Source organism: Rhinoraja longicauda, chromosome 42 (assembly GCF_053455715.1).
Source record: "Rhinoraja longicauda isolate Sanriku21f chromosome 42, sRhiLon1.1, whole genome shotgun sequence".
NCBI lineage: Eukaryota > Metazoa > Chordata > Chondrichthyes > Rajiformes > Arhynchobatidae > Rhinoraja > Rhinoraja longicauda.
In genome coordinates this window covers 84,555-109,159 of record NC_135994.1, presented here as the reverse complement: position 1 = coordinate 109,159, position 24,605 = coordinate 84,555, and the positions used below count along the sequence as shown (strand labels likewise).

General features: G+C 50.7%; 1 protein-coding gene across 2 annotated transcripts; it reads left to right on the top strand.

Annotated features, from left to right (window-relative positions):
- The first annotated feature begins 1,979 nt into the window (after window positions 1-1,979).
- nabp2 (nucleic acid binding protein 2) lies at window positions 1,980-24,592 on the top strand. 2 transcript variants are annotated; one of them, XM_078431271.1, is made up of 6 exons: window positions 1,980-2,393; window positions 5,313-5,451; window positions 6,519-6,590; window positions 11,110-11,194; window positions 12,186-12,249; window positions 24,454-24,592. In XM_078431271.1, the coding sequence occupies exons 1-6, from the start codon at window positions 2,294-2,296 to the stop codon at window positions 24,462-24,464; spliced, it is 471 nt and encodes a 156-aa protein (XP_078287397.1). In that variant the 5' UTR covers window positions 1,980-2,293; the 3' UTR covers window positions 24,465-24,592. The 2 variants fall into 2 exon arrangements, with proteins under 2 accessions (XP_078287397.1, XP_078287398.1); XM_078431272.1 differs by lacking the exon at window positions 24,454-24,592 and adding an exon at window positions 18,725-21,822 and having other exon boundaries at window positions 2,300-2,393.
- The last annotated feature ends 13 nt before the right edge of the window (window positions 24,593-24,605 follow it).

Below are 24,605 nucleotides of genomic sequence, written 5' to 3'. Positions count from 1 at the left end.
GTAGTTTTATTGAAATCGGTGTTATATTTTTAAAGTTATCCACATTTTAAAGTGAGGGAGGGGGGGACGAGGGAGGGAAGGAGGGTGGATAAGGGGGGTTGAGGGGGAAGGGGAAATGGGGAGGGGGAGAGGGAGGGGAGTAGGAGAGGGTGCTGCACCAATGCAGGAGAGGTTTGGGCCCAACGGGTCCACTTGGGTCTAGTATGCCACTAAACCTCTCAATGTGGACTGATGGAAAATTAAGTGCCGTCTCTTGGTTTGGTTTAATGTGGGAAGCTGACGACATCGAGGTCAGAGTGAGAGTGTGGCACTAATTGAAGTGCACACCCTTCCTCAGATACGGGGGCCAATAATGCTCACAATATGGACTCACTAACCGCAGGTAAAGTTTGCTTTCAGTCAACGTTTTGGCAATTTGACATCGCTTTTGTTTGAGTGCGCCGCGTGTATTGGTGACACCCTCAATAGACAATAGATAATAGGTGCAGGAGGCAGGGCCGTTTTTACAGCATTATGGGCCCCCGGGCAAAGCAGTGTAATGGGGCCCCTACCGTTACTCTCCCCCACCCGCCTTTCCCTACCACCCCCCCCCCCCCCCCCCCCTGTCCTGCCGGCGAAAAGCACTTACCGAAAAGCACTTAGCGATGGACTTAGGGTGCTACATTGTTGTGAAAAGCACTTACAGATCGCTGTGAGAAGCACTTAGGGACCGAAAATGTTGCGAAAAAAGCACTTATTGAACCTACATTTTTAAAGTAGTATTTATTTATTGCAAGTCACTTAACATACACAGATCAGCATGGGGCCCCTATGCTCGTGGGGCCCCGGGCAAGTGCCCATCAGGCCCATGCGTTAAGACGGCCCTGGCAGGAGGAGGCCATTCGGCCCTTCGAGCCAGCACCGCCATTCAATGTGATCATGGCTGATCATTCTCAATCAGTACCCCGTTCCTGCCTTCTCCCCATACCCCCTGACGCCGCTATCCTTAAGAGCTCCATCTAGCTCTCTCTTGAATGCAGTCAGAGAATTGGCCTCCACTGCCTTCTGAGGCAGAGAATTCCACAGATTTACAACTCTCTGACTGAAAAAGTTTTTCCTCGTCTCAGTTCTAAATGGCCGACTCCTTATTCTTAAACTGTGGCCCCTGGTTCTGGACTCCCCCAACATTGGGAACATGTTTCCTGCCTCTAACGTGTCCAACCCCTTAATAATCTTATACGTTTCGATAAGATCTCCTCTCATCCTTCTAAATTCCAGTGTATACAAGCCTAGTCGCTCCAGTCTTTCAACATACGACAGTCCCGCCATTCCCGGGAATTAACCTAGTAAACCTACGCTGCACGCCCTCAATAGCAAGAATATCCTTCCTCAAATTTGGAGACCAAAACTGCACACAGTACTCCAGGTGCGGTCTCACCAGGGCCCTGTACAACTGCAGAAGGACCTCTTTGCTCCTATACTCAACTCCTCTTGTTATGAAGGCCAACATGCCATTGGCTTTCTTCACTGCCTGCTGTACCTGCATGCTTCCTTTCAGTGACTGATGCACTAGGACACCCGGATCTCGTTGTACGTCCCCTTTTCCCAACTTGACACCATTCAGATAATACCCTCCTCGGCTGCCTCTTCATCAGAGCACATGGCGCCTTCAACATGGTCGTGGACACGGTCGCTCCCCGAGCTCGGCTGCGTCCGGACCCGCCCGACTGCTCGGCCTCCCTCGGCAGTGTTCGGGCCCGCCCGCCCGCCTCCCTCGGCAGCTCGGCTGCGTCCGGACCCGCCCGACTGCTCGGCCTCCCTCGGCAGTGTTCGGGCCCGCCCGCCCGCCTCCCATCGGCAGCTCGGCTGTGTCCGGACCCGCCCGTCCACCGGATGTCCGCCCACGCCGTGGAGGGCCCGACCAACCAGGCGGCACCAAGGGAGGAGAGCGGCCTCTGACTGGTCGGAGGAGCTGCCTGTCAGCGGGCGGTTCCGGCAGCGGGCCCGAGGGGAGCCGGAGTTTGCCGAGGCGGGGGCGGCGGGCCGGTTGCCATTGTGGATGAGCGAGAGGCGGCGGTGGCCATCCTGCCCTCTCATGTGGTGTTCATGGGAGTGTTGGGGAAGGGGATTTGAAGATCCGTGTTGTGTGGGGGGAGAGGGAGAGAGAGAGAGAGAGAGAGAGAGAGAGAGTGTGAGGGGGGGGGGGTCCCGCTCCCGCTCCCGCTCCCGCTCCCGCAGGGCCGCCCAGGGGGGCGCATGTGATATGAAACTCATCTCCACAGCTTGCCTCAACTTTGCAGCTCGGGGATAATCGATGGTCTCGTGTGAAGGGAGGATGTCAAGCGACACTTATGTGAAGGATATCAAAGCTGGCTTAAAAAATCTCAACCTTCTCTTCATTGTCCTGGAGATCGGTGAGTGGAGGGGACATCTTGCACTTCACTTCTTTGACAGATCACAATCTTGGTCCTTTGCCTTGGACTGGTCCTCCAAAATATTCCAGATGGCATTTAAACTGGAGGTGGCGGAGTATGGACTTAAGCAAGAAGGACTTCTTGGAGAAGAAGAGATACCTTAAGTGTATAAGAAAATAACTGCAGATGCTGGTACAAATCGATTTATTCACAAAATGCTGGAGTAACTCAGCAGGTCAGGCAGCATCTCGGGAGAGAAGGAATGGGTGACGTTTCGGGTCGAGACCATTCTTCAGACTCTGAACTGGTGAACAGAGTCTGAAGAAGGGTCTCGACCCGAAATGTCACCCATTCCTTGTCTCCCGAGATGCTGCCTGACCTGCTGAGTTACTCCAGCATTTTGTGAATAATACCTTAAATGTAGTTGTGTCTGGTTGAGTAACTATAGTAGGGTGAAGACTATTCCGTGCTTTAATTGTGCGAGGGAAGAATGAATTGCAGTACACATCTGTTTTGGCAGCTGGTATCTCGAATTGATTGGAATGCAGTCCAACCCTCCACAGATGCTGCCCGACCTGCTGAGTTTCTCCAGCACTCTGTCTCCTCGACAGATGCTGCCTGACCTGCTCAGTTCCTTCAGAGCCCCATCCCTCCAGCATGTCGGGCAGCATCTGTGGAGGATAATGTGGATAAGTGTGAGGTTATCCACTTTGGTGGTAAGAATAGGAAGGCAGATTATTATCTGAATGGTGTCAAGTTAGGAAAAGGGGACGTACAACGAGATCTGGGTGTCCTAGTGCATCAGTCACTGAAAGGAAGCATGCAGGTACAGCAGGCAGTGAAGAAAGCCAATGGCATCTTGGCCTTCATAACAAGAGGAGTTGAGTGTAGGAGCAAAGAGGTCCTTCTGCAGTTGTACAGGGCCCTAGTGAGACCGCACCTGGAGTACTGTGTGCAGTTTTGGTCTCCAAATTTGAGGAAGGATATTCTTGCTATTGAGGGCGTGCAGCATAGGTTTACTAGGTTAATTCCCAGAATGGCAGGACTGTCATATGTTGAAAGGCTGGAGCGACTAGGCTTGTATACACTGGAATTTAGAAGGATGAGAGGGGATCTTATCGAAACATATAAGATTATTAAGGGGTTGGACACGTTAGAGGCAGGAAACATGTTCCCAATGTTGGGGAGTCCAGAACCAGGGGCCACAGTTTAAGAATGTGGGGTAGGCCATTTAGAACGGAGATGAGGAAAATCCTTTTCAGTCAGAGAGTTGTAAATCCGTGGAATTCTTTGCCTCAGAAGGCAGTGGAGGCCAATTCTCTGAATGCATTCAAGAGAGAGCTGGATAGAGCTCTTAAGGATAGCGGAGTCAGGGGGTATGGGGAGAAGGCAGGAACGGGGTACTGATTGAGAATGATCAGCCATGATCATATTGAATGGTGGTGCGTACAGGTTCGAAGGGCTGAATGGCCTACTCCTGCACCTGTTGTCTATTGATACAGAGTGCTGGAGGAACTCTGCAGGTCAGGCACCATACGATACGATAGAACTTTATTTATCCCAGGAGGGAAAAATTGGACTGCCAACAGTCATCAAATACAAGATACATGAAGCATGAAGTTAAAATGACGGGTGGAAAGTCCAGGATTGGGGATGTGCAAAGATTGGGGGAGTCAGTCTACCCCACGACAGAAGGGGGAGGAGTTGTGCAGTCTGATAGCCACAGGGAAGAAGGTTCTGTGCTGCATCTTGGTGGAACCAGTCTGTTGCTGAAGGTGCTCCTCAGGTTGACCAGTGTGTCATGGAGGGGGGTGAGCTGTATTGTCCAGGATGCTCCGCAGTTTGAGGAGCATCCTCCCCTCCTAGACCACCTCCCATGAATCCAACTCCACCCCCAGGATGGAGCCGGCCTTCCTGATGAGCTTGTTAATTCTGTTGCCGTCCGCGGCCTTCGCCCTGCTGCCCCGGCACACGCCAGCGAAGAAGATGGCACTGGCCACCACCGATTGGTAGAACATCTGCAGCATCTTTGGTCTCAGCTTCAGTTTTGGTCCCCTAATCTGAGGAAAGACATTCTTGCCATAGAGGGAGTACAGAGAAGGTTCACCAGATTGATTCCTGGGATGGCAGGACTTTCATATGAAGAAAGACTGGATAGACTCGGCTTGTACTCGCTGGAATTTAGAAGATTGAGGGGGGATCTTATAGAAACTTACAAAATTCTTAAGGGGTTGGACAGGCTGGGTGCGGGAAGATTGTTCCCGATGTTGGGGAAGTCCAGAACAAGGGGTCACAGTTTAAGGATAAGGGGGAAGTCTTTTAGGACCGAGATGAGAACGTTTATTTTCACACAGAGAGTGGTGAATCTGTGGAATTCTCTGCCACAGAAGGTAGTTGAGGCCAGTTCATTGGCTATATTTAAGAGGGAGTTAGATGTGGCCCTTGTGGCTAAAGGGAGAGAAGGCAGGAACGGGATACTGAGTTGGATGATCAGCCATGATCATATTGAATGGCGGTGCAGGCTCGAAGGGCCGAATGGCCTACTCCTGCACCTATTTTCTATGTTTCTATTTTACTGCAGACGTCGAAGGAGCGGAGCCTTCTCAGAAAGTACAGACGACTATCCCTTCTTATACAATGCCTCAGCGCTCCTGGACCAGTCCAGTTTACTGTACAGGTGCACTCCAAGGTGTACTCCCTGGTAAACTGCACATCCACACCATTGATGGGGACAGGGGTGTTCCTCTCCTCCTAAAGTCCACCACTTGTTCCTTAGTCTTGTCGGTGTTGAGCTGCAGGCGATTCAGCCCACACCACTAAACAAAGTCATTTTTGTATGGAATGTTTGTGAAAAGAATATCTCTGGCGTGCGTTTTTAAGCTCCGACGGTGAACTTTGCCATTGTTTCTTGTTCTGCAGGCCGAGTGACCAAGACAAAAGATGGGCACCAAGTCAGGACGTGCAAAGTCGCCGATAAAACAGGCTGCATCAACATATCCGTGTGGGATGATGTGGGAGAACTGATTCAGGCTGGAGACATCATCCGGCTGACCAGAGGGTAACTCTCTTAGTTTAACAGATCTGTGAAAATTGGAGCAAGTGTTGCGACACTTTTTAAAACTTTCAGCGATAGACAACAGACAACAGGTGCAGGAGGAGGCCATTCGGCCCTTCGAGCCTGTACGCACCGTCATTCATAGTGATCATGGCTGATCATTCTCAATCAGTACCCCGTTCCTGCCTTCTCCCCATACCCCCTGACTCCGCTATCCTTAAGAGCTCTATCCAGCTCTCTCTTGAATGCATTCAGAGAATTGGCCTCCACTGCCTTCTGAGGCAGAGAATTCCACAGATTCACAACTCTCTAACTGAAAAAGTTTTTCCTCATCTCCGTTCTAAATGGCCTACCCCTTATTCCTAAACTGTGGCCCCTGGTTCTGGACTCCCCCAACATTGGGAACATGTTTCCTGCCTCTAACGTGTCCAACCCCTTAATAATCTTATATGTTTCGATAAGATCCCCTCTCATCCTTCTAAATTCCAGTGTATACAAGCCTAGCCGCTCCAGTCTTTCAACATATGACAGTCGCGGAAACAGGCCCTTCCCCACCGAGTCCATGCCGACCAGCGATCCCTGTACACCAACACTATCCTACACACACACACTTTAGAGATACAGGGCGGAAACAGGCCCTTCAGCCCACCGAGTCCATGCCGACCAGCGATCCCCGTACACCAGCACTATCCCACACACACTAGACTTTAGAGACACAGCGCGGAAACAGGCCCTTCCCCACCGAGTCCGTGCCGACCAGCAATCACCCCGTACACCAGCACTATCCTACACACTAACGTACAAACCTTCACGTCTTTGGAGTGTGGGAGGAAACCGGAGATCTCGGAGAAAACCCACGCAGGTCACGGGGAGAACGTACAAACTCCGTACAGACGGCGCCCGTAGTCGGGATCGAACCCGGTTCTCTGGCGCTGTGAGTGCAGCAACTCTACCACTGCGTCACAAACTCCTACAAATGCACCAGCACAATTCAACAGCAAACTAATAGCACAATCCTTTACAAACGGCGTGTGCGTTAATTTTTAAAGAGTCCACGTTATGTTTTGCAGATATGCCTCGATCTGGAAAGGATGTCTGACACTCTACACGGGGAGAGGTGGGGATCTCCAGAAAGTGGGAGAGTAAGTTCTGTGCTTTCAGACTGGAAACGGGGTGGGGGCTGCTTCAAGCTTGAATTCTGGCCGTGCTCCATCTGCTCTGAGTGTTTGTGTGCAGTTGGGAAGCTTCTCGTGGGTCTGCCACATCGGAGCTCCAGCGTGGAGTTCATCGGGGGGACCGGAGATGCGGTGTCGTATCTGGCCTCGAAAGTGAGGGGCTACTGTCTCCCCGCGGGAAAGGGAGGGTTTCGTGAGGAGGAGGGGGGACAGATTCAGCAGAAACTTTCAAAAGGGAATTGATGGGGCCAAGAGAAAAGTGTTTTGGTGCTGTTCCAAGAGGGGTGAATGATTTAGATTTAGATTTTAGATTTAGAATACAGCGTGGAAACAGGCCCTTCGGCCCTCCGAGTCCGCGCCACCCAGCGTTCCCCGCATATTAACACTATCCTACACACACTAGGGACAATTTTTACATTTTACCCAGTCAATTAACCTACATACCTGTACGTCTTTGGAGTGTGGGAGGAAACCGAATATCTCGGAGAAAACCCACGCAGGTCACGAAGAGAACGTACAAACTCCGTACAGACAGCGCCCGTAGTCGGGATCGAACCTGAGTCTCCGGCGCTGCATTCGCTGTAAGGCGGCAACTCTACCACTGCGCCACCGTGCCGTAGATCTAATCATTTCCCTTTCCCTCTTTATCCCTTCCTCTGCCTTCTCATTTTGTGACACCTTTACTTATCTCAGTCTTTTGTCTACTGGCCTTTGTTCACCCATCTGCTAATCAAACCCATCCTCACCTGTACCCACCTATCACTCGTGTAGGAAGGAACCACAGGTGCTGGTTTGAACTGAAGACAGACACTAAAGCTGGAATAACTCAGCAGGTCAGGCGGCAGGTGACGTCAGGGGAGAAGGAAACTAGAGCTTTCTCAGTCTAAAGAAGGGTCTCGACCCAAAACGTCACCCGTTCCTTCTCTCCAGAGACGCTGCCTGTCCCGCTGAGTTACTTCAGCTTTATGTGTCTATCTGAAGAAGGGTCTCGACCCAAAACGTCACCCGTTCCTTCTCTCCAGAGATGCTGCCTGTCCCGCTGAGTTACTCCAGAATTTTGTGGGCAATCCATTTCTTGTCAGCTGCTAATGAGCCAGGTGATGGCGTGGAGGAGTGGAAATCCAAAGGTCCTGTGCACTGTTCCGCAACCAGAGAGAGCTCGTTTCTTTTATGAAACTTGTCGTGCCAGACTATTGACTGTTCAGTTCAATTTTGTTTATTGTCACGTGTACCGAGTGAAAAGCTTTTCTTGTGTGCTATCTGGTCAGCAGAAAGACAATACATGATTACAATCGATCCACCTGCAGTGTACAGATGCATAATCTATATACTAAAACTCTCGTTTGTTTGTGATCAAACTACAGCCAAAACGGTACAAGATAGCGTGACAATTTTAGGCCCACCTTACTCACCGTCATCGCTTTAATGGTAATGCAAGTAGTTTTATTAAAATCGGCGTTATATTTTTAAAGTTATTCACATTTTAAACTTTAAATCTATCTTCGAGGGAGGGGGAGGGGGGGGGGAGGGAGGGAAGGAGGATGGAGGATAAGGGGGTTGAGGGGAGGGGAGGGGGATAGGGAGAGGGAGGGGATGGAGGGGGGGAGTGGGTGCTGCACCAATGCGGGAGAGGTTTGGGCCCAACAGGTCAATAGACAATAGGTGCAGGAGGAGGCCATTCGGCCCTTCGAGCCTGTACGCACCACCATTCAATGTGATCATGGCTGATCATTCTCAATCAGTACCCCGTTCCTGCCTTCTCCCCACACCCCCTGACTCCACTATCCTTAAGAGCTCTATCCAGCTCTCTCTTGAATGCATTCAGAGAATTGGCCTCCACTGCCCTCTGAGGCAGAAAATTCCACAGATTCACAACTCTCTGACTGAAAAAGTTTTTCCTCATCTCAGTTCTAAATGGCCTACCCCTTATTCTTAAACTGTGGCCCCTTGTTCTGGACTCCCCCAACATTGGGAACATGTTTCCTGCCTCTAACGTGTCCAACCCCTTAATAATCTTATACGTTTCGATAAGATCTCCTTTCATCCTTCTAAATTCCAGTGTATACAAACCTAGTTGGTCAAGTAAGGGAATAACGTTTAATGCAAGGTAAAGCCAGCAAAGTCCGAGGGTCATCAAAGAGGTAGATAGTAGTTCAGCACTGCTCTCTGGTTGTGGTAGGATGATTCAGTTGCCTGATAACAGCCGGGAAGAAACTGTCCCTGAATCTGGAGGTGTGCGTTTTCACACTTCTGTACCTCTTGCCCGATGGGAGAGGGGAGAAGAGGGAGTGGCCGGGGTGAGACTGGTCCTTGATGATGCTGCTGGCCTTGCCGAGGCAGCGTGAGGTGTGGGTGGAGTCGATGGATGAGGGGTTTGTTTGTGTGATGGTCTGGGCTGCATCTGCAATTCGCTGCAATTTCATATGATACGATAGAACATTATTTATCCCCGGAGGGAAATTGGTCTGCCAACAGTGTACAGTTTTGGTCTCCTAATTTGAGGAAGGACATCCTTGCTATTGTGGCAGTGCAGCGTAGGTTCACCAGGTTAATCCCCGGGATGGCGGGACTGTCGTATCAGGAAAGATTGGAAAGACTAGGCTTGTATTCACTGGAGTTTAGAAAGATGAGAGGAGATCTTATAGAGACGTATAAAATTATAAAAGGACTGGATAAGCTAGATGCAGGAAACATGTTCCCAGTGTTGGGGGAGTCCAGAACCAGGGGCCACACAGTCTAAGAATAAAGGGGAGACCATTTAAAACTGAGGTGAGAAAAAACTTTTTCACCCAGAGAGTTGTGAATTTGAGGGATTCTCTGCCACAGAGGGCAGTGGAGGCCAATTCACTGGATGGATTTAAGAGAGAGTTAGATAGAGCTCTAGGGGCTAGCGGAATCAAGGGATATGGGGAGAAGGCAGGCACGGGTTACTGATTGTGCATGATCAGCCATGATCACAATGAATGGTGGTGCTGGCTCGAAAGGCTGAATGGCCTCCTCCTGCACCTATTTTCTATGTTTCTATGTAACAGTCATAAAACACAACAAGGTTCATGAAACATGAGATTAAAGTGTCGAGTGGAAAGTCCAGGATTGGGAATATGCAAAGATTGCCCACGACAGAAGGGGGAGGAGTTGTACAGTTTAATAGCCATGGAGAACAAATATCTCCTGTGGCGTTCTGTGCTGCATCTTGGTGGACAATAGACAATAGGTGCAGGAGGGGGCCATTCGGCCCTTCGAGCCTGTACGCACCACCATTCAATGTGATCATGGCTGATCATTCTCAATCAGTAGGCCCCTGGTGCTGGACTCACCCAACATTGGGAACATTTTTTCTGCATCTAGCTTCTCCAGTCCTTTTATAATTTTATACATCCCTATAAGATCCCCTCTCATCCTTCTAAATTCCAGTGAATACAAGCCTAGTCTTTCCAATCTTTCCTCATATGTCAGTCCCGCCATCCCAGGGATCAATCTCGTGAACCTACGCTGCACTGCCTCAATTACAAGGACGTCCTTCCTCAAATTAGGAGACCAAAACTAAGGGCGGCACGGTGGCGCAGCGGTAGAGTTGCTGCCTTACAGCGAATGCAGCGCCGGAGACTCAGGTTCGATCCTGACTACGGGCACCGTCTGTATGGAGTTTGCACGTTCTCCCCGTGACCTGCGTGGGTTTTCTCCGAGATCTTCGGTTTCCTCCCACACTCCAAAGACGTACAGGTATGTAGGTTAATTGACTGGGTAAATGTAAAAATTGTCCCTGGTGAGTGTAGGATAGTGTTAATGTGCGGGGATCGCTGGGCGGCGCGGACTTGGTGGGCCGAAAGGGCCTGTTTCCGCACTGTAGAATCTAAAAATCTAAAAAACTGTGCACTGTTGGAAGACCAAGACCTATTGTCCTTCCTCATCTCAGTTCTAAATGGCCGACCCGTTATTCTTAAACTGTGGCCCCTGGTTCTGGACTCCCCCAATATTGGGAACATGTTTCCTGCCTCTAACGTGTCCAACCCCTTAATAATCTTATACGTTTCGATAAGATCCCCTCTCATCCTTCTAAATTCCAGTGTATACAAGCCTAGTCGCTCCAGTCTTTCAACGTACGACAGTCCCGCCATTCCGGGAATTAACCTGGTGAACCTACGCTGCACGCCCTCAATAGCAAGAATCTTGGTGGAACCAGTCTCATGCTGTGTTATCCAAGATGTTTCACAGTTTGAGGAGCTTCCTCCCCTCCAAGACCACCTCCAGTGAATCCAGTGGCAGGTCTGAGCCAGCCTTCCCAATGAGCTTGTTGAGGTCTTGGACAGAGCTGTTCCCAAACCAAGCTGTGACACATGCTGATAAAATGCTGTCTCTGGTGTTTCCATGCGATGCTTTCTATTCTGTCCCAGGTGACACGGTGAACTGCGATTAAACTCGCGTGGTGTCGGTGGGTGTGAACTGTAGACGTGCAAGATTACAACTGCTTGTGTTCCTCTGTTAGGTTTTGCATGCAGTATTCCGAAGTGCCGAATTTCAGTGACCCTAATCCTGACTACATGTCCCAGCCGCTGTCACTGAACAAGCCAGTAAGTGCAGCTGCCTAACTACTAACGACACGATACGATAGAACTTTATTCATCCCAGGAGGGAAATTGGTCTGCTACAGTCATAAAACACAAGATACATGAAACATGAAATTAAAGTGACGGATGGGAAGTCCGGGATGTGCAAAGATTGGGGGGGGAGGGGAAGGGGAGGGTCAGGGTTACTTGAAGTTAGAGAAGTCAATGTTCATACCGCTGGGGTGTAAACTGCCCAAGCAAAATACGAGGTGCTGTTCCTCCAGTTTGCGCTGGGCCTCACTCACTCTGACAAACTCCGTACAGACAGCACCCGTAGTCGGGATCGAGCCCGTAAACCAATTAACCTACAAACCTGTACATCTTTGGTGTGTGGGAGGAAGCCAGAGCACCCGGAGAAAACCCACGGGGGGAACGTACAAACTCCGTACAGACAGCACCCGTAGTCGGGATGGAACCCGGGACTTCAGCGCTGTGAGGCAGCAACTCTACCGCTGCGCCACCGTGCCGCCCGTAAACCAATTAACCTACAAACCTGTACATCTTTGGAGTGTGGGAGGAAGCCAGAGCACCCGGAGAAAACCCACGGGGGGAACGTACACAAACTCCATACAGACAGCGCCCGTGGTCGGGATGGAACCCGGGTCTCTGGCGCCGTGAGGCAGCAACTCTACTGCTGCGCCACCGTGCCGCACGTAAACCAATTAACCTACAAACCTGTAGGTCTTTGGAGTGAGAAAACCCACGCAGGTCACGGGGAGAACGTGCAAACTCCGTACAGACAGCGCCCGTTGTCAGGATGGAACCCGGGTCTCTGGCGCCGTGAGGCAGCAACTCTACCACTGCACCACCGTGCCGCCCAGAGACCCGGGACCTTTACTTCTGAGAGTCGGTCAGTAGAGGCAGACAAGAATCTCGTGGCTCGGTGGTGGGGTGACTGATTTCTGTAAGTTGAGCCGGCTAGACCTAAAGAGTTTTTTCCTCTTTCCTCATTAAGACTGTGCCTGAACAAAGTCCTTTGACCACTGGACTGGCGGCTTCATCTCCCCCTGTAACCACTGGTGAGTACTATGTGACTGTCCCCGGTAACCCTGGACCTTCACACTGGAGGAGGGAACGTTGCACTGTACCCATACCCTGTATATGACTTTACCCAGATAGGCACAAACACAAAATAAAACAGCTGGTAGATCAGTGGCCAGTCCATCCAACAAGTCGGCTTATCAGTGTAGGAAAATAACGGCAGATGCTGGTACAAATCAAAGGTATTTATTCACAAAGTGCTGGAGTAACTCAGCAGGTCAGGCAGCATCTCAGGAGAGAAGGAGTGGGTGACGTTTCACAAAATGCTGGAGTAACTCAGCGGGTCAGGCAGCATCTGTGGAGAACATGGATAGGTGACGTTTCACAGAGTGCTGGAGTAACTCAGCGGGTCAGGCAGCATCTGTGGAGAACATGGATAGGTGACGTTTCACAGAGTGCTGGAGTAACTCAGCGGGTCAGGCAGCATCTGTGGAGAACATGGATAGGTGACGTTTCACAGAGTGCTGGAGTAACTCAGTGGGTCAGGCAGCATCTGTGGAGAACATGGATAGGTGACGTTTCAGAGTGCTGGAGTAACTCAGTGGGTCAGGCAGCATCTGTGGAGAACATGGATAGGTGACGTTTCACAGGGTGCTGGAGTAACTCAGTGGGTCAGGCAGCATCTGTGGAGAACATGGATAGGTGACGTTTCAGAGTGCTGGAGTAACTCAGTGGGTCAGGCAGCATCTGTGGAGAACATGGATAGGTGACGTTTCACAGGGTGCTGGAGTAACTCAGTGGGTCAGGCAGCATCTGTGGAGAACATGGATAGGTGACGTTTCAGAGTGCTGGAGTAACTCAGTGGGTTAGGCAGCATCTCAGGAGAGAAGGAATAGGTGACGTTTCGGGTCGAGACCCTTCTTTGGGCTGATGTCGGGGGGGGGGCGAAACCGAACGCAGTCTCGGCGATCATTTCGCTCAAGTCCGCGTTAACCAACCTGATCTTCCGGTGGCTGAGCACTTCACCTCCCACTCCCAGTCTGACCTTTCTGTCATGGGCCTCCTCCAGTGCCATAGTGAGGCCCACTGGAAATTGGAGGAACAGCACCTCATATTTCGCCTGGGCAGCTTGCAGCCCAGTGGTATGAACATTGACTTCTCCAACTTTAGATAGTTCCTCTGTCCCTCCCGTCCCCTCCTCCTTCCCAGATCTCCCTCTATCTTCCTGTCTCCACCTATATCCTTCCTTTGTCCCGCCCCCCTGACGTCAGTCTGAAGAAGGGTCTCGGCCCGAAACGTCACCCATTCCTTCTCTCCCGAAATGCTGCCCGACCTGCTGAGTTACTCCAGCATTTTGTGAATAAATCATTAGTCAATGTCTCTGTAACCTTTCATCTTTGTCTTTCCCCGGAGTTAAATTTAATCTTGCGTTTCTTATTGTTTTAAAAATCTCTCCTGATAGACACCATAAATGTCAATGCCCTGTAGGGAGAGTTTGATTCAACTCCCTAAATGTGGTCCACTCGTTAAAGTGTTTGTTCGTGAACCTTTGGCAGACGTGCCTGCTAAACATAGTGACAAAGAGCAGCTGTAATCTCAAGATTGCAACAGATAAGAACCTAGACAGAACTCCCTGTAGATAAGGAAGTCTGCTTCTCAGCAGAATGTTTCAGCTTTAGCTTTTTTAACTACATTCTATCTTGGCCATTTTCTCAACATTCTTCCCCAGTATATATGTTAACCAAACTATAACCTACTCATCTTCCTTGTGGTACTCAAAATTCCCAACAACAGCGTGATCAGGAACAAACGGCTGTTGAAATGTTGATGTTTCTGAAGGAATGCCGAGCAGTTGGAGCACCAGTGGGAATCTGAGGGGTAACTTTTCCACACGGAGGGTGGTGGGTGTATGGAACAAGCTGCCGGAGGAGGTAGTTGAGGCTGGGACTATCCCAACGTTTAAGAAGCAGTTAGACAGGTACATGGATAGGACCAGTTTGGAGGGATATGGACCAAACGCGGGCAGGTGGGACTAGTGTAGCTGGGACATGTTGGGCGGTGTGGGCAAAGGCCTGTTTCCACACTGTATCACTCTATGACTAATATCTATCCTGGATAGGCCCTGGTTAAGCACTTCGTCGCTGTTATCGTGCTGCCGCTGAGAGATTGCGATGCCCAATTTGTCTTTTGTGCTTCCAGCATTACAATAAGTGCCTGCACTGCAAACTTCATTCATTGTGGAACCTTTTAGGATCTCTTGAGCTTGTAAAAGTCGATCTGGAAATGCAATTTTTTCCTTACCAGCTGACGCCATCTTTGTTGCCGCAGAATCTTTACATGCAGCGCCAAAGCAAACCCTTCAGCCCACCGGGTCCACGCCGACCAGCGATCCCCGCGCACTAACGCTATCCCACACACACGGGGGACAATTTACAACGACACCAAGCCAATTAGTCGACAAACCTGTACGTCTTTGGAGTGTAGGAGGAAACTGGAGATCCTGGAGAAAACACACACGGTCACGGGGAGAACGTACAAACTCCGCACCGACAGCACCCGTAGTCGGGATTGAACCCAGGTCTCTGGCGCTGTGAGGCAGCAACTCTACCCATGTGCTATTGTGCCGCCCTGTTTGTCCAATTATAACTCTGAGGTGTATTTGCACATTGCCCTATGATGCTGGAGGTTGCTTAATCTGCTAAAAATGAATGTAAACTGTGACAGTTTACTCACAAACACCACAAGTGGCGTGGCCATTATACATTGGTGACTGTGGCAGTGGCGATTTAGATTTAGAGATGCAGCGCAAAAACAGGCCCTTCGGCCCACCGGGTCCGCGCCGACCAGCGATCCCCGCACACTAACACTATCCTACACACACTAGGGACAGTTTTTACATTTGCCCAGCCAATTAACCTACGTACCCGCACGTCTTTGGAGTGTGGGAGGAAACCGAAGATCTCGGAGAAAACCCACGCAGGTCACGGGGAGAACGTACAAACTCCGTACAGACGGCGACCGTAGTCAGGATCGAACCCGGGTCTCCGGCGCTGCATTCGCTGTAAGGCGGCAACTCTACCGCCGCGCCACCGTGCCGCGCAATTTGCGCTAAATCTGCGCTAATCTGGTTGCTGGATCCTAATTCCAAGTGATCGCAAAAGTACGCTATTGGTTGCAAAACCTTCAGGGTTTCAAGGATATGGCGCAAGGCAATGGAAGAGTGCGCCCTGGGTTGGATTCCAGCCCTCGCCAATGGGAGGTAGGTCTGCTAGCTGCAGGTCTATCGGTGTGATGTGTTTTGGACTGGCTGTGTGGCTCGGCTGGGCCACAGTGCCTGCCCCGTACACACACAGCACCCGTAGTCAGGATCAGACCCGAGTCTGCAAGGCAACCTCTGCTCCTGGTGCTGTCAGACGTTTGTTACTATCAATAGACAATAGGTGCAGGAGGAGGCCATTCGGCCCTTCGAGCCTGTACGCACCGCCATTCATTGTGATCACGGCTGATCATTCTCAATCAGTACCCCGTTCCTGCCTTCTCCCCATACCCCCTGACTCCGCTATCCTTAAGAGCTCTATCTAGCTCTCTCTTGAATGCATTCAGAGAATTGGCCTCCACTGCCTTCTGAGGCAGAGAATTTGTGTGGAGCAGATGGAATTGGCTTCTTTTAGTTTAGTTTAGAGACACAGCGCTGAAACAGGCCCTTCGGCCCACCGAGTTGGAGCCGACCAGCGATCCCAGCACATTAACACCGTCCTACACAGACTAGGGACAATTTACATTTAAACCAAGCCAATCAACCTAGGAACCTGACGAGCTTTGGAGTGTGGGAGGAAACCGAAGCACCCGGAGAAAACCCACATGGTCACGGGGAGATTGTACAAACTCCCGCATCTGACGACAGCACCCATGGTCAACAGACAAGAGGTGCAGGAGTAGGCCATTCGGCCCTTCGAGCCTGTACGCACCGCCATTCAATGTGATAACGGCTGATCATTCTCAAGAAGTACCCCGTCCCTGCCTTCTCCCCATACCCCCTGACTCCGCTATCCTTAAGAGCTCTATCCAGCTCTCTCTTGAATGCATTCAGAGACTTGGCCTCCACTGCCTTCTGAGGCAGAGGATTCCACAGGTGGTCAGGATGGAAGCCCGGTCTCTGGCGCTGTGAGGCAGCAACTCTACCGCTGCGCCACCGTGCCGTATTTGTGATGACGTTCTTCGGGAGGAGACTGTGATGGGTCTTCCCCTCGACACCTTGCGGCCAGTGCTTCAGCCTTGTCTTTAACAGGCCTGTGCCGCACTGTACTGTCGTTGAAGACGAGCGTGTTCTTGGAACAGCCTCCTGTTGCCTGTTTAATTGTCCACTGGATGTAGCATCTGATCGATTGGCTGACTAGCTCTGTGCGTTTAGCAGGTTGTGGGAATAGTCTCTGGGCTCTCCTCTATTTCATTCACCATTCACCAGGGAAGACGGCACCGCACAGTAGAATCTTGCCGCTCACGCACAGTCATTTGCCAAGAGGTTAGAAGGATGAGAGGAGAGGGGATCTTATTGAAACGTATAAGATTATTAAGGGGTTGGACACGTTAGAGGCAGGAAACATGTTCCCAATGTTGGGGGAGTCCAGAACAAGGGGCCACACAGTTTAAGAATAAGGGGTAGGCCATTTGGAACTGAGATGAGGAAAAACATTTTCAGTCAGAGAGTTGTGAATCTGTGGAATTCTCTGCCTCAGAAGGCAGTGGAGGCCAATTCTCTGAATGCATTCAAGAGAGAGCTGGATAGAGCTCTTAAGGACAGTGGAGTCAGGGGATATGGGGAGAAGGCAGGAACGGGGTACTCATTGAGAATGATCAGCCATGATCACATTGAATGGCGGTGCGTACAGGCTCGAAGGGCCGAATGGCCTCCTCCTACACCTATTGTTTATTGAATCTATTAAGGTGGTGACTCAAGCTGGAAAGGGTTCAGAGAGGATTTACGAGGATGTTGCCAGGGCTAGAGGGTGTGAGCTACAGGGAGAGGTTGAGTAGGCTGGGACTTACTCCTTGGAGCGCAGGAGGATCTTGTGGATGTGTATGAGATCATGAGAGGAATAGATCAGGTAGATGCACAGAGTCTCTTGCCCAGAGTAGGGGAATCGAGGACCAGAGGACTTCTCTGCCACAGACAGATGTGGAGGCCAAATCAGTGGATATTTTTAAGGCATAGATAGATTTTAAAAAATTTTTAGATTTAGATTAGACAATAGACAATAGGTGCAGGAGTAGGCCATTCAGCCCTTCGAGCCAGCACCGCCATTCAATGCGATCATGGCTGATCATTCTCAATCAGTACCCCGTTCATGCCTTCTCCCCATACCCCCTCACTCCGCTATCCTTAAGAGCTCTATCCAGCTCTCTCTTGAAAGCATCCAACGAACTGGCCTCCACTGCCTTCTGAGGCAGAGAATTCCACACCTTCACCACTCTCTGACTGAAAAAGTTCTTCCTCATCTCCGTTCTAAATGGCCTACCCCTTATTCTCAAACTGTGGCCCCTTGTTCTGGACTCCCCCAACATTGGGAACATGTTTCCTGCCTCTAATGTGTCCAATCCCCTAATTATCTTATATGTTTCAATAAGATCCCCCCTCATCCTTCTAAATTCCAGTGTAGACAAGCCTAATTGCTCCAGCCTTTCAACATACGACAGTCCCGCCATTCCGGGAATTAACCTAGTGAACCTACGCTGCACGCCCTCAATAGCAAGAATATCCTTCCTCAAATTTGGAGACCAAAACTGCACACAGTACTCCAGGTGCGGTCTCACCAGGGCCCGGTACAACTTTAGAAGGACCTCTTTGCTCCTATACTCAACTCCTCTTGTTATGAAGGCCAACATGCCATTGGCTTTCTTCACTGCCTGCTGTACCTGCATGCTTCCTTTCAGTGACTGATGCACTAGGACACCCAGATCTCATTGAACATCCCCTCTTCCTAACTTGACACCATTCAGATAATAAGATTTAGAGATACAGCGCAGAAACAGGCCCTTCGACCCACCGGGTCCGCACCGCCCAGCAATCCCCGCACCGCCCAGCGATCCCCGCACATTAACACCATCCTACACGCACTAGGGACAATTTTTTTATTTTTTTTAACATTTGCCCAGCCAATTAACCTACAAACCTGTACGTCTTTGGAGTGTGGGAGGAAACCGAAGATCTCGGAGGAAACCCACGCAGGTCACGGGGAGAACGTGCAAACGGCGCCCGTAGTCAGGATCGAACCTGAGTCTCCGGCGCTGTGAGGCAGCAACTCTACCGCTGCGCCACCGTGCAAATTCTTGATTAGTGCGGGTGTCGGGGGTTATGGGGAGAAGGCAGGAGAGTGGGGTTAGGAGGGAGAGATGGACCGGCCACGATTGGATGGCGTAGTGGACTCGATGGGCCGAGTTTCACCCTGTGAAGCTCTCTCTGGCGTGGGATGGTGTTGTCACTGGGTCATTTGTTCCTTGTTCCCGTCGATCCAGGTAACGAGACTCTGAACGCTGTTGGCACGGGTGGAGCGACTGTGGGGAACTCGACTCAGCAGCCAACAACTGCAAGCGGAAGAGGCAATGGACGAAGCCCGGGCAATAACCACATTGCTGCCACCCCAACCCCCACCCCTACCCCCACCCCCACCTCTACCCCCATCCCCACCCCGCCAGCCCCCACCCCGCCAGCCACCACCCTCAGTAACGGGCGCGATCCGAGGCGGGTTCCCAAACGCTGATTGTTAGTTAGACGGAACCTTTAACATTTTCCTCGTCTTTTCGGATAATCTGTGAACCGTATCATTGTGGTATTCCTTCAACAAAGTTCGTCCAACCCCTCCTCCCCTCGGCTCCTTGAAAACATCACGGCATTGGCAGACACAAAGTGCCGGAGTAGCTCAGCGGGACAGGCAGCAACTGCGGAGAGAAGGAATGGGTGATGTTTTGGGGTCGAGACCCTTCTTCAGGATGGCTTAAACCTGCATCTGCAGTTCTTTCTGATACACCTCAAAGCGTTGGCCAGACAGCACTCTGTCAATAGACAATAGGTGCGGGAGGAGGCCATTCGGCCCTTCGAGCCTGTACGCACCGCCATTCAATGTGATCATGGCTGATCATTCTCAATCAGTACCCCGTTCCTGCCTTCTCCCCGTACCCCCTGACTCCACTATCCTTAAGAGCTCTATCTAGCTCTCTCTTGCCAAACTCCGTCACTCCCCTCCCCTTCCAAATCACCTTGTTTAGAGTTGTAGAGATCATGTGATAGGAGCAGAATTAGGCCATTCGGTCCATCAAGTCCACTCCACCATTCAATCATGGCTGATCTATCTCTCCCTCCTAACCCCATTCTCCTGCCTTCTCCCCATAACCCCCGACACCCGTACTAATCAAGAATCTATCTATTTCTGCCTTATAAACATTCATTGACTTGTGGCCTCCACAGCTTTCTGTGGGAAAGAATCCCACAGGTTCACCAGCCTCTGACTAAAGAAAATCCTCCTCATCTCCTTCCTAAAAGAACGTCCTTTAATTAGACAATAGACAATAGGTGCAGGAGGAGGCCATTCGGCCCTTTGAGCCAGCACCACCATTCAATGTGACCATGGCTGATCATTCTCAATCAGTACCCCGTTCCTGCCTTCTCCCCATACCCCCTGACTCTATCCTTAAGAGCTCTATCCAGCTCTCTCTTGAATGCATTTAGAGAATTGGCCTCCACTGCCTTCTGAGGCAGAGAATTCCACAGATTTACAATTCTCTGACTGAAAAAGTTTTTCCTCATCTCTGTTCTAAATGGCCTACCTCTTATTCTTAAACTGTGGCCCCTGGTTCTGGACTCCCCCAACATGGGGAACATTTTTCCTGCATCTAACGTGTCCAACCCCTTAATAATCTTATACGTTTCGATAAGATCCCCTCTCATCCTTCTAAATTCCAGTGAATACAAGCCCAGTCGATCCATTCTTTCATCGTATGTCAGTCCCGCCATCCCGGGAATTAACCTGGTGAACCTACGCTGCACTCCCTCAATAGCAAGGATGTCTTTCCTCAAATTAGGAGACCAAAACTGCACACAATACTCCAGGTGTGGTCTCACCAGGTCCCAGTACAACTGCAGTTGGACCTCTTTACTCCTATACTCAAATCCTCAAATTAGGAGGACAAAATTGCACACAATACTCCAGGTGTGGTCTCACCAGGGCCCTGTACAACTGCAGTAGGACCTCTTTACTCCAATACTCAAGTCCTCAAATTAGGAGACCAAAACTGCATACAATACTCCAGGTGCGGTCTCACCAGGGCCCTGCATAACTGCAGAAGGACCTCCTTGCTCCTAAACTCAACTCCTCTCGCTATGAAGGCCAACGTGCCATTAGCTTTCTTCACTGCATGCTGTACCTGCAACAAGCAACTTGGTTCAAGAGCAAATAGGCCAAGCAATGAATAACGTGCTTTGTAGAGAAGCCCTTAAGACAAAGGTTTATAGGACAGACGTTTATTTTTCTTTATTTGGAAAGTTTTAGATTCATGTCCTGATTCAATTGCTGCATAAGGCAGCCAGACAAGTGGTGTCATCGCCACCCAGTGGCGATAATCTGCTGCTGCAGGATTGCAACATCTCACTGGAAATCTGCCAGTTTTGGGAAATTAAGACTAACATCTACTCTAGGCATTGAAACATAGAAAAGAGGTGCAGGAGGAGGCCAATTGGCCCCTCGAGCCTGTACGCAACGCCATTCATTGTGATCATGGCTGATCATCCACAATCAGTTATCCGTGCCTGCCTTCTCCCCATTTCCCTTGATTAAACTAGTCCCTAGAGCTCTATCTAACTCTCTTAAATCCATCCAGTGAATTGGCCTCCACTGCCCTCTGTGGCAGAGAATTCCACAAATTCACAACTCTGGGTGAAGAAGACTAGGCTTGTATTCACTGGAGTTTAGAAGGATGAGAGGGGATCCTATAGAAACATATAAAATTATAAAAGGACTGGACAAGCTAGATGCAGGAAAAATGTTCCCAATGTTGGGGGAGTCCAGAACCAGGGGCCACACAGTCTAAGAATAAAGGGGAGGCCATTTAAAACTGAGGTGAGAAGGAACATTTTCACCCAGAGTGTTGTGAATGTGTGGGATTCTCTGCCACAGAGGGCAGTGGAGGCCGATTCACTGGATGAATTTAAGAGAGAGTTAGATAGAGCTCTAGGGGCTAGTGGAATCAAGGGATATGGGGAGAAGGCAGGCACGGGTTATTGATTGTGGATGATCAGCCGTGATCACAATGAATGGCGATGCGTACAGGCTCGAAGGGCCGAATGGCCTCCTCCTGCACCTATTTTCTATGAAAAATGTTCCTTCTCACCTCAGTTTTAAATGGCCTCCCCTTTATTCTTGGACTGTAGCCCCTGGTTCTGAAAGTTTAGTTAATTCTTCATGGTTTATTGTTTTCACCCAGCAATAATGTCAAGCAGCCCAGAGATGGACACTGTGTCATTTGTGAGATATCGTTCAAACCCTCTGTTCTCACACCGCACAATTTTGCAATTATGTCGATCATCCCACAGATAATGTCAATAAATGATTCTACTCAACCTCGTAAACTATTTTGTTGAATGTTGTTCTTTTTATATGGGCGGGGGGAGGGAGGGGGGGTGGTCCAAGAGAGAAACACATGGTAGAATGGGTTAAAGCTGTAGGAAAAAACTGCAGATGCTGGTTTACACCGAAGATAGACACAGAGTGCTGAGTGAGGTAACTCAGCGGGTCAGGCAGCGTCTGTGGAGAACATGGATAGGTGACGTTTCACAGAGTGCTGGAGTAACTCAGCGGGTCAGGCAGCATCTGTGGAGAACATGGATAGGTGACGTTTCACAGAGTGCTGGAGTAACTCAGCGGGTCAGGCAGCGTCTGTGGAGAGAAGGAACAGGTGACATTTCAGGTCGAGACCCTTCTTCAGTCTAAAATGTCACCCATTCCTTCTCTCCACAGATGCTGTCTGACCCGCTGAGTTACTCCAGCACTCTGTGAAACGTCACCTATCCATGTTCTCCACAGATGCTGCCTGACCCGCTGAGTTACTCCAGCACTCTGTGAAACGTCACCCACCCATGTTCTCCACAAATGCTGCCTGACTGCTGAGTTACTCGAGCATTTTGTGTCTATCTCTGGAGAACAGGGACAGGTACAAAGTGCTGGAGTAACTCAGCGGGTCAGGCAGCATCTGTGGAGAACATGGATAGGTGACGTTTCACAGAGTGCTGGAGTAACTCAGCGGGTCAGGCAGCATCTGTGGAGAACATGGATAGGTGACGTTTCACAGAGTGCTGGAGTAACTCAGCGGGTCAGGCAGCATCTGTGGAGAACATGGATAGGTGACGTTTCACAGGGTGCTGGAGTAACTCAGCGGGTCAGGCAGCATCTCTGGAGAGAAGAAATAGGTGGCGTTTCGGGTCGAGACCCTTCATCAGTCTGGGAGACGGAGGGGGAAACTAGCGGTACGGGATGGTCCAGAACAAAGCGGAGCCTGGAATGTTGGAGCCCACAATGGTCCATTGTTGGTTGGGGACGAGGTGATAGCGTCTGAAATACAAGCAATCTCCCGTAAACGGAGACGTTGAACTGCAGATGCTGTGATCTTGAGCAAAACGTAATGTGTTGGAGTAACTCAGCATTAGTGGAGGGCTGAATGGAGAGATGATGTTTCTGATCAGGACCCTACCTCAGGTATTGAGTGTAGACGTTGGGAGGTCACGTTGCAATTGTACAAGACTTTGGTGAGGCCGCTTTTAGAGTATTGTGTTCAGTTCTGCGCGCCGTGTTACAGGAAAGATGTTGTCAAGCTGGAAAGGGTTCAGAGAAGATTCACGAGGATGTTGCCAGGACTCGAGGGTCTGAGCTATAGGGAGAGGTTGAGGCAGGCTGGGACTCTACTCCTTGGAGCACAGGAGGATGAGGGGAGATCTTATAGAGGTGTACAAAATCATGAGAGGAATAGATCGGGTAGATGCACAGAGTCTCGTGCGCAGAGTAGGGGAATCGAGGACCAGAGGACATGGGTTCAAGGTGAAGGGGAAAAGATTTAATAGGAACCTGAGGAGCAACTTTTCCACACAGAGGGTGGTGGGTGAATGGAACGAGCTGCCGGAGGAGGTAGTTGGGGCTGGGACTATCCCAACGTTTAAGAGACACTTGGACGGTAAATGGATAGGACGGGTTTGGAGGGATATGGGCCAAACGCGGGCAGGTGGGACTAGTGTATATGGGGCATGTTGGTCGGTGTGGGCAGGTGGGACTAGTGTAGATGGGACATGTTGGTCGGTGTGGGCAAGTGGGACTAGTGTAGATGGGGCATGTTGGTTGGTGTGGGCAGGTGGGACTAGTGTAGATGGGGCATGTTGGCTGGTGTGGGCAAAGGTGGGACTAGTGTAGATGGGGCATGTTGGTCGGTGTGGGCAGGTGGGACTAGTGTAGATGGGGCATGTTGGCCGGTGTGGGCAGGTGGGACTAGTGTAGATGGGGCATGTTGGTCGGTGTGGGCAGGTGGGACTAGTGTAGATGGGGCATGTTGGTCGGTGTGGGCAGGTGGGACTAGTGTACATGGGGCATGTTGGTCAGTGTGGGCAGGTGGGACTAGTGTAGATGGGGCATGTTGGGCGGTGCGGGCAGGTGGGACTAGTGTAGATGGGGCATGTTGGCCGGTGTGGGCAGGTGGGACTAGTGTAGATGGGGCATGTTGGTAGGTGTGGGCAGGTGGGACTAGTGTAGATGGGGCATGTTGGTCGGTGTGGGCAGGTGGGACTAGTGTAGATGGGGCATGTTGGTCAGTGTGGGCAGGTGGGACTAGTGTAGATGGGGCATGTTGGGCGGTGCGGGCAGGTGGGACTAGTGTAGATGGGGCATGTTGGTCAGTGTGAGCAGGTGGGACTAGTGTAGTTGGGGCATGTTGGCCGGTGTGGGCAGGTGGGACTAGTGTAGATGGGGCATGTTGGTCGGTGTGGGCAGGTGGGTGGGACTAGTGTAGATGGGGCATGTTGGCCGGTGTGGGCAGGTGGGACTAGTGTAGATGGGGCATGTTGGTCGGTGTGGGCAGGTGGGACTAGTGTAGATGGGGCATGTTGGCCAGTGTGGGCAAGTTGGGTTGAAGGGCCTGTTTCCACGCTGTCAACTCTTTGACCCTTCTTCAAACTGAAGACTTGACACATGATCTGTTCATTCCCTCCACAGATGCTGCCTGACTGGTTGAGTTTCTCCACCTGAGCCTCCTTTACAGACCAGTGGCATGTAACAGCACGGTTTGGGACAGCTTCATCCAGGACCATAAGAAATTGTAGCGGATTATGGACGCAGCCCAGACCATCGCACAAACCAACCTCCCT

Bases quoted from the DNA above. Each gene is read 5' to 3' on its own strand.
- nabp2 (XM_078431272.1), top strand. From the start codon at position 2,315: ATGTCAAGCGACACTTATGTGAAGGATATCAAAGCTGGCTTAAAAAAT. The intron at 6,591-11,109 runs GTAAGTTCTGTG...TTCCTCTGTTAG, and splicing joins GATCTCCAGAAAGTGGGAGA to GTTTTGCATGCAGTATTCCG. The intron at 12,250-18,724 runs GTGAGTACTATG...CCGTCGATCCAG, and splicing joins ATCTCCCCCTGTAACCACTG to GTAACGAGACTCTGAACGCT.